Source organism: Paralichthys olivaceus, chromosome 2 (genome assembly GCF_024713975.1).
Source record: "Paralichthys olivaceus isolate ysfri-2021 chromosome 2, ASM2471397v2, whole genome shotgun sequence".
In the NCBI taxonomy this organism is placed as follows: domain Eukaryota; kingdom Metazoa; phylum Chordata; class Actinopteri; order Pleuronectiformes; family Paralichthyidae; genus Paralichthys; species Paralichthys olivaceus.
This window is the reverse complement of record NC_091094.1, coordinates 24,483,233-24,498,866: the sequence shown is the minus strand read 5'-3', so window position 1 is coordinate 24,498,866 and position 15,634 is coordinate 24,483,233. Positions and strand designations below refer to the sequence as shown.

At 39.2% G+C, this 15,634-nt stretch overlaps 1 protein-coding gene across 2 annotated transcripts in view; it reads right to left on the bottom strand.

The window, feature by feature from the left end:
* The window catches only part of cntn4 (contactin 4), a 156,968-nt gene that overhangs the window by 104,952 nt on the left and 36,382 nt on the right, over positions 1 to 15,634 (bottom strand). For both annotated transcript variants that reach the window (XM_069512953.1, XM_020086371.2), the window contains exon 3: positions 1,746 to 1,878. In XM_069512953.1, coding sequence (XP_069369054.1) covers positions 1,746 to 1,878 — 133 coding nt within the window. The remainder of the gene's footprint in view (positions 1 to 1,745; positions 1,879 to 15,634) is intronic.

Sequence of the window (15,634 nt, the reverse complement as noted above, 5' to 3'; positions counted from 1 at the left end):
CTGACAAAAACAGAGTCTATCTCTTTTTTCTCTTTATTATTATTATTAATGTCACAGTCTCAGGGAGGCAGCTTCAGGCTCTGTCAGATTAGAAACTTGCTGGTTTCTAGTTTTAGAACAGAAGTGTCATGTAGAGTGTGTGGATTAAACTGTCAGATCAGAAGAGCTATATATGATCTCTGTTCTACGGTTCATCGTGTCGGCTCGTGCCTGAACAACGAGAAAGCTGCAAATCCAAATTTCTGTAATTACTTTGTATTTTTATTGTGCTATCAAGAATCACACTGATGAAACATTGCTTAAGATTGTGAAGCTTGTAGACAACCCTTATTTTAAGACCTCTTAAAGAAAACTAGTTTGAGGAGAAAAAGGGGATGAAAGAGCAGGAAGATATTCATACTTTCTTCTGAAACAGTGAATCTGTGCAGCATGTGTATCCCAAAGAGAGAATGTCTTGAAATACAAAGATAATAGATAGTCACTGTTCCAGAAATGAAAAATCCATTGTTATTGGGTTATTGGATGTTTCATGCCCAATACTGTCAGAAAAATTACTGATGTATAGCAAAACAAAATAATACATTTTCATGGATTTTGTCACTCCTGTGTTATTTCTGTTTGTGATGAATTTTTTCTCAGCTTGGAGTTATGTTTTGGGAGACAATGACTGACAAGTGGATCCTGCTTTTTTATTTGTTTACATGAAGTCAATCTGCATTAGTTGCTGGCAGTTTCTGTTTGCAGGTTGATGTACTGACATCAACTGAATTGCCGAAGAAAATGCTAAATGACGGTGACCCGAGATCTTTTTTGTTTGTCACTCAATACATTCCACCTTCCCTGCCCTTTCGTTTGCCTGGCTCAGAACACCAAGTCCTTACTTTCCCAAAAAGATGCACAGCTTCAGAAACAGATGTAAAGAAATGATGAAAGATGTATGAAAATCCTGCTGGCAGCGTAGAACATTTTCAATCTTTTACTTTTTAGAAAGGGTAAAAAGGTAATCAATTTGTTGGGGACTATATTCAGCTGCAGATTACTGTAATACACATTTAGTGCTCTCCTAGTTATTTTCAGCAGTGGGACTGCATATTTGTGACTGTTTCTAAATAAATGACAGTGCCCGTGTTCATCATCATTAAGGGAATAACTCCGGTGCAACTGTGTAGCTCACTGATGTCTGTTCAGTAGTTTAACTGAACACTGGTTCTTCATGGCAAGAGGTATACATTTGTTGTTGGTTTTAATATTTTCATGACAGTAAATAAATGCATTTAGAATATTTACTTCCACCAAAGAGGTATATTTAATTTGCCATTACTAAAACATTACTCCATTGATTTCCAACATTTGGAGGAGGGGTGGGGCATAACCCAATGAACAGCCCATTATACTACACAGCAGATCCAGAACATTGGATGGATCCAAGATGTTTTTTCCCTTTCTTTAACATGGATAGTTACAATGTACAATAGAATAATTACAATATATATTTATCGAGTGATTTGTGTTGATTTCCGCAGGATTTATGGGTAGTGAACTGTTTTTTCTTATTGGCATTCAGCGCTGCCAAAAAGCAACACTGTTCAAGAAAAGAGGAGACGTTTGCAAGTGATAGGGTTGTTCGAGTCTGAAGGATGTTGACATCGTCAGCTGTATTAGAGTGAACAGAATCAGTGGAGAGGAGAAATGAAGAGAGGGAGGCAGAGGGGGGAACAGATGCAGCGCTGCAGTCGCACTCTCACCGGTACATGGGAGGTGGGCTTCCCTGGGCTTCGCAGCTGAACACCACCTCCCTGTTCCTCTCCAGCGTTTCCACAGGATACACGATGCTGCCGGGCTGCTTGGTGAAGACGGGACTCTGCAGGACACTCGTCTCTGTAGGATGACAAGCAAAGACAACAAAGCTGAGCACAAACCCCAGACAAAGAGCATGTTTGTAAAACAGCCAATTAGTCAGCGGCAGAGATTGGGTGAGGCTGCGGAAAGTGTTTCCAAGAGCAAAACCACAAGCAGACGAAACATATCAATTTGAATGGCCTGTCATGACGCCACAGCACCGAGGAGAATGATTTGAAGCGCGACGTGTCTTCACCAGCTATTAAGGCAGTAATAGGATATAGAGCCTGATTTGTGTTAAACAATTGTCTGGACAAATGCCTTCAATTACTTCTGTCAAGCTGTTTTTATTTGTGCATTTATATATTTATTTATTTGCCCAGCTATGGTGAGATTATGTGTCCAAGCAAAGGTGTAATCAGTTGGGTTCATGTGGTTAGAGGTGTTTGTTGTAAATGACACATCACAGGTCTCTGTTACTCCATTATAGCATCCAATAACACACGGTGTGCTTGTCGTGCATGGTACGAGGGAAGCTTATGACACGAGGAACAAGCAACAGTTTATCACTATTCTCTCCTTTCCTTATTCTTTTAAGATAAACACATAAGAGAAAGTCAGTGTTACATGAATATACACACATATATATATTTATTGGTGAGGATCTAAATCAGGTGGCAGATTCAGGAATGTTCTAAATTTTTCACATTTTTACTATTTTCCCATGGAATAAAAGGATCCTGATTAAAAATGATCAGTATTATTTTTTGCAGCTTCATTCAGTTTGAGGGGACTATTAGGCCTTGGCAATGGTATGCACTCACTTCGAAAACACAATCATTCTGGCCACCACTGTCGCCAGCACAAAGGCATTCAAATGAAAGAGAAGACAAGAAGAACAAGAAGAGGACAAATGAACTATTATAATTTCCTTTAGACTGAACAGCAGTGCTTATGTGCAGTAGTAGTTTCAGAGAAGAAAGAATAGCATTGTCACAATAAAACAAAGCAACAGAATGCAGACTTGGTGTCGGAACATACAGGCATAAAGACAGAATGGCAAAATGTTTATGTCATCTAACAATATAAAATCCCAGTGTGGGAGGCTACAAAATCATCGAGTTCTCTAAGTGTGAGGTAGATCGTGGTGCTGTATGTGAGGTGTTAAGTGTCATCAGGGGATAAATGTATGCAGTGCATGTATTAATACCTGTGTGCAAGGTGGAGGATTAACAAGATATGCAAAGGAACAAGAGCAAAAGAAAGATAATATGATCTGAGAGGCTAATGAAAGAAAAGAGGCAAAATACTCTTTATGGTTGAACAGTGCAAGCTGCAGACAAACTTTTACCAAAGAATAAAATGAAATATGAATTTAATGTGAAAATAGATTTGAATATTAGAAATATGATTCTGTCCTGCCTTGTGGTTCAGCAGGCCAGATATTCTTGAAGTCTAGATTATCAAAACTATAACTCTATAACAATGTTAAATAATAATAATGTGCTGTATGTTTCAGCAGTATTGGGGGATCAGATATTAATTAGTGACATCAGGAGGAACAGAGTAGGACTCAACCTATTGTACACTATAGGAAATACCTGCTGTTCTGACATGGTTCTGTCATGGTCTTAAAGTATGAGTGTGGATTTTCTTTCCTATTTTCATTCAGGAGAGTGTGGCCTTTAATTTCCCAATCATTATTTCTTAATTCCACATTCAGATTTGGTAAAGCTTCTCCCTCAAAACCCTGGCCTCTCTCAAACAGCACCTGCTCACTGTTTTTACACAAATGCGTCTCTGCTTCAGTGGGTCTCCTTCCCTCCTGCTCTCACTTTTGGATGTTTATGAAATGACCCAGTCCAAATTTCACAACCGATTAAAAATGTTGACCAATGAAATCGTTGCTGCCTCTTTGTGAATGTAGTCACTTTCCCTCGTACAGCGTTCCTTGCAGGTGGTTGTAGCATGGACTATTTTATCTTAAATGATGCAGTTAACAACATGGCTCATCCATAATAAATTCTATTTTTTGGTTTCATGTCTCGCTTACGCTTAATTATGCAAACACCGTGACTTGGCAACTTGGCACCCAAATGAATGGCAACATGTTATCTGCATTTCAGTGTTTATGAATTGGAAAGTTACCAACAGTAAAAGTAACTTCAAATATGAATCCAATTGTTTAAATGAATGCTACAGTGAGATGAATGAAGATGGTGACACACATGTAGCTGCTCATGTTTTCTCTGGGCTTGTTAAGACTATGAAGAATAAAACATGTTACATATGAACATGCAGCTCCATTATATTCATGGGTTAAGACTGTATGGTGACCTCACTACATTTGTTTCATAACGTGCACCATATACATAAATTATGTAACATGAAACTCCATATACATTGATCAGCCACAACATTAAAACCGGTAACTGATTTTACTGTTGTGGCTGATGAGCTGAAGCCGGATGATGACATTAATATATTATTACCAGGAAGCCCTTAAAGTATCCATGATTGCCCAAGTGATGCAGAACTGCGGTCATGAAGCTTCTCTTGTGAAAGTGGAGCAGAACCTCAGGTTGTATTTAAGTATCAAATTGTTCATTCATTTTATTAATTACAATAGTAAAAACTTCAGTAAAATAATTAGCTGACCTAGTACTAAGTCTGCCAGGGAAGTTCTATTTGTTAGCATCTTAACCCAACAAATAGGGATCATAAAATTCTGGTGAAGATCAAAATCCAGTAATCTTTTTCCTTGATTCCTCAAAAAAATAACTTATAGATCTTGATGAAAAATGCTGATCTAGTGAATTTAAATGCTTCGTGTTAGTGTTTGTTTGACAGTTTTAGCAGTATTATGCAAAAACTAAAGATGTAACCACGAATCATACTGAGATCTTGATGAATTTAATTCTGGCATATTTAGCCACCTGATATTTGTGTGGGTAATTTGGATTTGGCTGAATTGCACATAAGGAGTGTTGGGCGTTGGTGGAGGTATGTACTCTATTTTTGTTTTAAGATATTTTTCTTCTTTATCAATACAAGATAGGGTGTTTTTTATTTCCATTTTTGTTGATTTCTCAGAGAATAATTCATGGATCTTGAACAAAATAAATGAGGCATATTCAAAGGACTTATTTGTCTGTGTGCAATTTGGTGCCAATCCAAATAAAAATACTGATCAAGTGACTGTAAATGTGGCTTTTTACATTACATTTCATTCAGATGAGCTTAAGGAGCACAGTCTTTCATAAAGGGACTGCTGGGCCCTGGCTGAGGAATGCACTCTATATAATTCTAGTTATTACTATTTTCAATTTTCTTTTTGGGTATAGAAATATAATCATTACACTTTTGCAGTAAAGTCTATAAAAATAATTCACTGTAGAAAATACCCAACATTTATTTTTGTTGTTAAAACATCTCATCTCCTCCAGCATCTTTACAACCTAAGTTTATTTGTACACTTCACACACCTGTATAAACCTTGGACTGCAGAACACCACGTGTCATAGAAATCAGATATTTGTAGCCTCAGGATGATGGCCTCTAATGATTAAGTTGACCCTGTGACCCTTTATATAACACCACTGTCTCATCTGAATTTCCTATTGACAAAGGCTTTGGTGCTTGATAAGCTCCCTCCACATCTAATAATAGGATTCCTATGAAATGTGCAGTTGATATTTAAGTCCCCCCCACAGGGAGGAAACCTCCCATTTAGATCCTCTGACCTTTTCTTTATCACCTCCATCAGGCTAAGACCTACACACACTCGTTAAACTAAACACCAATTGGACGATCCTGCATAACCTTGTTACATGGTCTTTACTGATGCCTGGCAGTGGTGGATTCTATCTCCATAATATGACTGCAACCATTTATTTTGTCTTCAAACCAGCGGTGGCAGACATACAGTATGTATAGCTGTGCAGAATTCAAAGAGCTGCTCAATAGGCGATTCAAGGAAAGGTCTCCCTGCCCACATCACATTTCTAAAACAACAGGGTATGTTTCCAATCCCCTTGCAGATGTCATGCTACTTTTAGTTTGGGGGTAGGCTATTCTTTTTTAAGTAAAACTGCACACAGGAATCAAATGTCTCACCTCTGATCTCCAATCTGTAAAAGTCTGGAGAATGTAATCTACCAACAACTTCCACTATCGTCCGTCTGTATTTGGATTGCATATCTCACAAAATGTTCATCTAATCGACATCACACTTGTATTTATAATGACCCAGGGCAGTATCAAGTTTTGTGAGATGTGGACACATGGTAATTTTAATATGAATAAAAATTAAATAAACAGACGACTAGCGGTCTGTAGTCAATGGGGACAGAACACGGTGCTGTGTCCTCTGATAAACTACAGCAGTGGCCAAAATCTGCAGGTGCTGATCTCCGTAATGGCAACAACAGTCATATAATCAAATTGTCTTTGAAGTAAAAGCACAACGTCCATTTTATGGATGAAATGCTTTATATCAAGCAGAATTACAGAGCTTTTATTTTGAAAAGTGAAATAGGGTCTGAAGATTGTGTCACTTGCTTAACAGGCCAGCCTCTGAAAAAGTTAATATTTAATGTTAAAAAATATCAGTAGTTCTATAAATCATTCAAACATATGAAAGCCACACATGTGAACAGTAATGAAGCACTCAACAATCAATCAAATTATTGACTATAAAATATTAATTGCAGATACACCAGGTAGGATGAACACAAGTTTCTAACTTCACTCTGCACCATGCACTGCTTATAAAAACCTCTGCACCTAACATCTAGCACACAAACAATAAAACTTGACAGCTTATTGTAGAACTGAGGAGGACTCACTGATGATAAGGACCACTGGAGTTTTCACACAGGCCAAGAGAAAAGGCAGATTTAGAACGGGCACTGCACTAGTTATAACAAAAACATGTTTGCAATGCATTTTGTAATTTTAAGCAGATAATTTACATTTTAAATTGTGATGATGACTACAAGTTTTACTCAGAGAAGCTTTTCAGCCATTTACCAACATCCCTTTCAAAAAGAGGATTTAAAACAATACAGGGACACGCTCGCTCATCTTTTTCCCCTCTAATTATTTCTGGCATGAGTGAGTTGTTTCCCGATCATCCACTAGAAATCACTCAGGTCGTTCAAGGACACGATGAGCCTTATCTGGCAAACAACTTCTCAATATTTTTGCTACAAACAGCCTAGTGTATCTGCTGTAACCATGTATATTCTTGGGCAAAATAAATTGACTGTGTGTTCATTGCCAAAAGGCAACACTGCTCCATTTGCAGCAGGAAGATAATACAGACTGTCCCACAACAGCCAGCGTACTGCTGGGTAGAATAGCTTTTTTTGTGACTGCAATTTAGCGCGAGTCAAGAGCTTTGCTACTGTGGTGCACTTAACAAACCTTGTTGTGTATCTACCATCTGCTGGAATTACAAGAATAATATAAGCCTTAAAAAAATAAAGAAAAAAGTCGGAAAAAGGAAGAGAATGTTGCATGTTTATAATGTTTCTCTGTATTATCTGTCAAAAACATGAATGAATGTGGAACTGAGGTCAAAAATGAATAAATAAAGAAATAAAAATATAAAAAAAGAAATGCAGCAGTGAAAACCCCCGGCAAGCTGCAATGTCTCCATAAATCCACACCTGCCAGAATAAAAAACAATGCTTTGTGTCAATTGATAAAGTGACAGAAATTTCACATCACTCAATTTTATTTTCCGTGAAGATTAATATGTTTATTACTCGTAAATCATCGCAGCTATTCTCAGTGGGACTGGTGTGAAACTATCTGTGAAATCATCTGCACAGATATGGCAGCAGAACTGTTTTTTTGTGGTTATTTGCCAAATTGAAAACGTCTAAATAAACAAATGCAGTGTATATGTATCATTATACACATGCAGTTTTTCACTATAACACACATTTATCTTAATCCAGCATTCCCATTGGGCATTATGCTCACCGTTGCTCTTGTTGGTTCAATGCTATTCCTCACAGAGTAACAGCAGTAAATATGCTGGCTGCACACTGTGGGGATACAATTCACCTTCTGTCTGTTTGTTCACAAAAATCTGCATTTGGATTAAATTTAGAAAGGGGTGTGGCTTTTAATGGAAGTCAATTTATCTTCTAAATTGCTAAAATGTATAGAACCTCTCTCGTGTCATTGTGCATGTGCTTCCTGACGTCAGCTCATCAGTTACTGTCTCTCATCAAACACACAGACAAGAGTCAGTGTGTTTTAACCTAACGATAAAATGTAAAAAATAAGCTGCGTATTCTAAATGGATGGTATTCATAGTCAAAGAATGCTCCTAACAACTCAACAATTTTTAGCAATGTCATTTTTCTATTATTTTTCCCTTAAGCAACTTGTTGCACCTAAACCTTTACCAAAGCATTCTGGCATTGCAAAACACTAATCTGATGAAAACGGACTCTTAAACTTGATATATGCATTTATTTTCCTCTCTTATTTTTTCTATATACACAGTATGATTAATAGATTTATGGACATTTATCTTAAATGGCCATTGGAGAGCTTGTTACCACTGTAGAGATAGAGTTCAGTTGATTGAAGCAATAATATGGCTCTTCATATAGCTTCACTTCCGTATCTGTTTACACCACATTACCTACAAAGAGTATATATCGTTTTACTAACCCATAGCTTTGTTCCAGATCTTTGTGAACACAAGTAGCTGGAAACTAATCCCCCTCAGATGAAACTGTTTATAATGTGCTTGTGCTGAACAGAGTAGAACTAGGTCACCATTAAAAACCTAACCCTGCGTTTCTCTATCGTTCAGGTACTGTTACCAGGCCTCCCAGTCGGCCTTGCACACCTGCGACAGGCTGTTCCTTCTCTCACTGCTGCAGCCCGATTCATCTGCATGTGACTCTGTGGGAGAAACATGTCATCCCACAGCACCGGGCTACTGCCACAGGGAATACCTCCGGTGCTCTGGAAATTGCCTACGATATGGTGACATTCAGGGATTTTTAAATTTTAAATGGGATGAAAAAATATGTACAGAAGTAGGAGTGCAGCAGTCTTTGATCTCTTCACTCCTCACTTTTACCTCTGCCAGTCTGAGAATTCTCTCTCATTTAAATGACTTCTGAGACATTAACAAGGTGCTTTTCTTCCTGTTATAAAAACTGTAGGCTCAATACATTCTCTAAACATTTCACTCACAGATTAGGAATCATTAAATCTCTACCGGGAACAATGTTAATTAAATGTGCAACAGTGGACATGTGTGAAGTAAGCTGTGACGTCAGCACTTCCCAAAAGCTCTGCTGTCCTTCTGGATACACAATTTTAAAGTCAGCATTTTGGAAAGTATAAATAAAAATCTCTGTGTTAGTGACCTAAAGTTCTGTTTTTATTTCACAGAGGAGAAACTTTGTTTTGCAAACTATCCACTGATGGGGCATCAGCCCTCCCATCTCAACTATCAACTCTCCGGTTTCAACAGAGTGAAGAATCCTGTGTCTTCTCTGTGTGTGTGTGTGTGCGCGTCCCACTGTAAAAAAAATTAATTATAGAATAAGAACTTAAGGAAAATACACATATTGAAACATTGAAAATACCAGAAAATGTTTTTAAATGAAACAAAACATCTTTGTGCTGAACTCAAGTATCAAAAAGAGAATCTCGACAGTGTGGGGGAACATCATTTCATTTTCCTACACAGCTTTAAACATGTGCATCATGTTGTGTGGTTAAAGTGCATCATTCTACCCATGAAAAGAATCGCTGTCACAAATATTGCCCTCCAACCCCCCGGTGCTCAATGAACCTCACTGCATTGCTCTCTGCTCCAGCCCTGTGCGTACCAGGTCTCTGAAGCTAATCCACTGAGGGCTAGCAGGTTTTAATGTCATCCCACAGTTCCACAATCAAACAGCTACTCAGATGGTATCAGCACCGATCTTCTAAGAGCTGGATATATTTTTGGACAGATGCTCTCTCTTGCTTGAGCTGGCGATAAAGGAGACGACTAACGCCCTGAGAAGGTTTCTAACTTGGCCGTCCTGAACTCTCTTCATGCTCCGACTCTGACCTGTTTGGAAAGGTTTTGTCTCGCACTTGGAACCACAACAAAGCATCCACAGAGATAAGGCACAAACTATTCTGGTACAGGAGAAAAAAATTTCAGGACGTCCAAAAATTCATCATGTGTGAAATGTGAATATTGGTTGGATGTGTTTTTATTGTTGGCTAAGTTTCCCCATAACTGTGGTCAGTGGGCTTGAATGGAGGGGTTTCAACCGAGAAGAAAGAAAATACTTTTTTTTTATTTGTACATTTTGATTAGTAGCTTTTTTCTTTAATCTTCACAAATCTGTATTTAGCATTACAGAGACACGATGAATGTATTTTATTATTCCTGCAGCAGAGTGAAATACAATGGAAAAGAAACTCCTGACTCACGGCTTCTGGTGTAATCCCTGTAAGTACTGTTTGTGCTTTGGAACATAATACAAAATGACAGACCTTTTGTTTGTTTTGTCCACCACCATGCCAACACTATTAGGCATGCTGTAAATTTATTGTGCATGGTTAGTGAATACCATGGCAGTCTAATGTGGCCATTTTAAGGCCTTACTGCACAGCCTGCAGTGCAAACACTAAGCCCCTCAAAGTTACAGGTAAACTGCACTAACATATTGTACATGAAGAGGTTTGTGGAGACAGAAATAAATCCAATTTTCTCCTTCCATCTCCCTCTAATTACAATGCATCTGAGCAGAATAATTGCACTGATGTTTTTTTTTCCACTCAGTCAGACACGTAGTCCAATCCTCACTTGGGTGACTATATTCCCCAGGGAAGTGACAAATGAGTGTACAAGCTTCAGCAAGTATGATGCAACACCTGTATAGCACCCAGGCAGTAACGCCGAGCATGAAACAGCCTCACCTCCACAACAAGTCAACACCCATCGATAAGATAGTTTCTAACCCTAACCCACAGCAGCTGCACCTGTGCCCTCAGAGTGCTGCGTTTTAACCCTAATCTCACCCTAGCAGCTAACCATTACTCTAAGATTACTGCTGTTTGCATTGCTTAGCATTAAGACTGGAACAAAACTAGCCCATCACAAAGACAGCCAGACAGCAGCACTTCTTCCTCCGCAGGCACCACCCTGAACCACAAGGCTCTACAGAGGCTGGTGAAGTCTGCTCAGCGCATTACCAGGACGGAGCTGCCATCCATGGTGGACCTCTACACTCCGCGGTGTAGGAAGAAGAGCAACCGGATCATTAAAGACCCCGATCACCCAAACCATAAACTGTTCTGCCTGCTGCCATCTGGCCGACGGTACCGCAGCATCCGAGCCCGCACCACCAGGCTCAGAGACAGTTTCATCCCCCAGGCCATAAGACTTTTAAACTCCTCCCATCTGCCATAATTCGTCGTCTCTGCACCTTATAATATTTGCACTACTTTTTTTAGGTGTATATTTATTATATTTTATTTTAATACTTAAGGTTTATTGGTATTTTATACATTCTATTTCATTTTTTATATTCTATTTTTATTGTTTCATCGTGTAATTTCTGAGCATGACTAGAGGGGAAACCTGGGACTCAAGCATTTCATTGCCAGCGACTGCTAAATGTAATTGTTGTGCATGTGACAATAAATCCTTGAAGCTTGAATCTCTGGCCAAGTGCAACAAAAGCTGTGAAAAAAATAGAGGAGTTTAGTTGATACTGGTTTTTTTTAATTTAATTTTTTATTTGGAGAAAGCAAGGCAACTGTCTGGGGTTGTCAAGTTACTGGTCCCAGTGAGGACCATAAATGTTAAACTAATCACATCAATCTTTTGTTCATATTGGATGAAGAAGATACACTGTGATTATTTACCATGCAGGTGTAAGAGTGGTATCAGTGTTCATATCCGACTCTGTAAAAAACTGCAAAATGTCCGGGTATTCACCTCTGGTTTGGGAACCTTTGTTGTAGCTAAAATAAAAAAACATACTTGGATAAAGTCAGAAAATCACAACACTGACTGTCAGTAGGAAATGGGAAACAAAGAGCAGTCTCAAGTATCAAAGTCAAATGATTTGATGACCCATCTTTCCACCCAGACTTTCTCTCTCTGTGAATTGTGTCTCTCTGTAACAGAGTCACAAACCACTGTCGTAAACCCTGGAGTTCTTTGTCACCCAGTGTTAAGCTTTTTTGTTTTGGGGGCATTTGCCAAATAACTGATGCTGTTGTTTTTCTCTGGCTGAGGAAAGAGGTTAGGGTTGGGGTTAGAGGGGACACCTCAAAATATAACTCTTACTAGAGGGTTTAATTTGAATTTCAGTTCTTAAAAAATATTATGCACTCTGTGTTAAATGTTTTCAACTACGTCTTAATTATGTTAGCATTCATTTAATGCTGCTTCCATTTATTTCTTTTGAGATTGTTTTTTTGGCAGCATGCATAGTTTGTAATGTCTGTGTGTTGTAGTTCAATGATCCAGATGTTAGCCCACTGTAAAAAAACTACAAACAAGATCCACATGGAACTTATAACTGTCTACAAACACCTGGAGTTTATCACAGTAGACTGGTTGGCTGTGGTGAAGACTATGGATACCTACTGTCTGCAAGATAGCGTGGCATTATGAGGGTTATTCTCTCCTATAGACTACTTCACTTTATCTTCAATTACAGGGAAGTAAAAGTAAGTCTGAGACCTGTATTCCTTTATGTCTGCCTTACTTAAATCTAATTAATCATGTTCTTAAAAAGTCTTAAATTGAACTTGTAGAAACCTACAAAAACCTTGTACTACTTCTGCCTGGCATGGATGATGTTCACAGGATACACATCGTGTCTTCTTTTAGTGGAATCATTATTGATACCAACAAATCCTAACTCTAGTTGTGTGGTTGCAGGCAGAGACTCTTAATTAGAGTTACCCTGCATATATAGTCCCATTAGAGGCCAAAGCCTGCATGAAGCAGGAGTATGTGTTCAATCAGATAGCAGCTTGTGGCCTATCTGATAATCAGATAATTGGGGAGAGTTTGAATTGGCTTGCATAATGCACTGTAGTAGTCACACACATGGACTGATTTCACAGATATTGCCTCTACCACGATGGGATCTTGAGATTTAATAAATGCTGACATGATTGCAATGAAAGGACATTTTAATTAAACTTCATCTTAAGTATTATGATGAACATTAAGCCTCAGCTCCGGTGAAAGAAGTAGTGTAAATGTTCCCTTTAGGACGCGGACAGCAAACCCCTCTAGCTCACCCTCTCTCCTCTGTCCCACCACTTTTCCAGCCACTCAATTAGAATTGCAGTCTTGTTAAAAAAAACCCTACAAGCTGTTGCAAAACTAAAAGAATGAAGTGGGATGTACAGTCTCAGTTGTTCGGCACCTTCAAAGTGACACTCGCATAAATCATTAATTTCATTGGGTTGCAGGGGAGTGAGGCGGCGTCACAAAATTGGCTTTGAAATGGCAAACCCATCCGCACACGCTCGTGGCAAACACTTTGGTGCCTACAACAGCACGGTGATCTTGACTGATTTTACTCCGTAACGCCATGAATAAAACATGTATTGATATGCATATCAAAAGGCAGAGTTGACAAAGCAAAACAAAGACAAACAAAGATGTAGGGGCAGCGGAGAGAGGAGAAGAGGGAGCTTTCCCCTGAACCTGCTCTGAATCCCTAACACAGCCAATTAGCAGGGGCTTGGCTCAGAGGCCATCTGGGGATGCCCCCCCTTCTTCATCTTGACATAATTGCTCCTCCTGAGGAAGAGCAGGTGAGTGCACCTAGAGACGCCTGCTCCAGGTTAGCTAGACATGCTCTTCAATTTCTTGTGCTGCGGCTGAGCTCTCACTAATACTGTCATCAGGCAGATCTCAACCCTAATGAAAGCTTAATAGGCCAGAGAGCAGTGTTAAAAAATGATGAAAACCTTGGTGAATCAAATAGTTTAAATTGCAGAGTTCCGAGGTCATGTTACAAGGTTCAAATTTGCTAAAAATGTGACCAGCTTTTTTTCATCGCGACGCAGTTGCCTGTTTAGGCAGCGTTGCAGATTAGATGATCAAACCCACCTCGCGGGGCAATCTACTCCTAATCAGCACATAATGAAGTGGGGACAGCTGGGCCAGTCTGGAGGTGTGCATGGCTGCAGACTTGGGGGCAAAGGGCCACAGAGTCTGCCCAGCAGCATGGCTCAGCTGGCCTGGCACCGGTGGGCTCACCGCAGGCTGCTCACTCAGTTAAATGACAAAGGTCAATGTTCATCCCGTCACTGTGAAATGGCCCGGAGAGATCGGGGCAGCACTACCAGAAAAGACCTTGACATACAGTATGAGGCCATCTGACATGCACGTCAACCTAAGGAATGCCCTTCATGGGCATTGGGCATGATTATGGAGACACATTAGGAGTGCATCATTCTGGATGGCAGTTATTTCGACATCCAGGGGCACTGCTGCGATGACAGATGCTACACACAGGCTTTAGTTAGTCAACAAAGTTGAACCACAGAACGGACAGAAGAAAACATGTTTATCAGCGAGCAGCAGTCAGACTGAATGGTTACCACTATAACTAAGATGATAAGAAGAACTAACTGTGATTTTAGCAGTTACTTCTCCTACTAGTTTCAAACTTCTGGATTATAAGAGATAAATGTATTGAATGAACTGTTGGTATGAATTCAGTTCTGTTTATGAATGATACTGCGCTATTTGACATTTTTGAGATTCTCTTCCCATCTTCCACAGTAACTGGTTTTCTTTTATTTCATGACATTTTCAAACTTAATTTGTGGAATCTAAACTTCCCTGAGACACGTCATCCATCACAGCAAACACCCTGTCAGCTTTTGCTGGTTAAATTATGATTGTAGGGTGATGGCAGTTGAAAATGCAGAATGATTTGAAAAGTCTACACAGCGTTACCACACAACAATAATCTCATATAAATAAAAAGCTGACATCATATTCACAGTGATGGATCACCTGCAGTATCTTCAGATCATTTTCACATTTCTGCAGAACTGAGAGGAAACTAGAGGCAAAACAAAAGGTGTAAAAAGACACTCTGATGTGTAAAATGTTTGGCAGGACTGTATATGGGACTTGGAGTGAATGTCCTTCATGTGACATTGTCCTCTTTGAGACGTCTGAGTGGCTGACACCTTCTCTGAGCCTGCCAGCAGTGAGCTAATCATGAGTCAGGTCCACTCAGGCATTTAGCAGCCAAACATGTGGGCCTGTGCCATGTTTCTATTGGAGACATATTTTACCATTTTTCATTTTTATTCATTTGAAGCCAAATTGTATCTTAACTGTTACATTTTTAAATTGACTGTAAAATTAACTGTTACTTAGAAGCCTATTAGATGCTAGGTGTATGCTAATAGTTACTGTCTACCGGGGGAGGCAAGGGGGGGCCCCCAAATTAAATCTGATTGGCCCCTCTTGACAGTGACTTACTAAGAAAACCAACCAACAATCAATATGACCATTTAATGAGAATATCTATTATATTTTGTTAGAGTACAAAATGTGCTTAAACAACGAACTGGTTTCAAAACATTGAATGCACGTACTCAATGTGTGGCTTTGTTCAAAGCTATAGGGCGAACAGTAAACAAGAAATGTCTTAAATGAGTGAATCAGAAGTTGTAGGGATGTTGGACATATAATTTGGCCCTCAGTGTAAATTGTGGCCCCTTTACGGCCCCTGATTTAAGCAAATCCTAGATCTCTCTC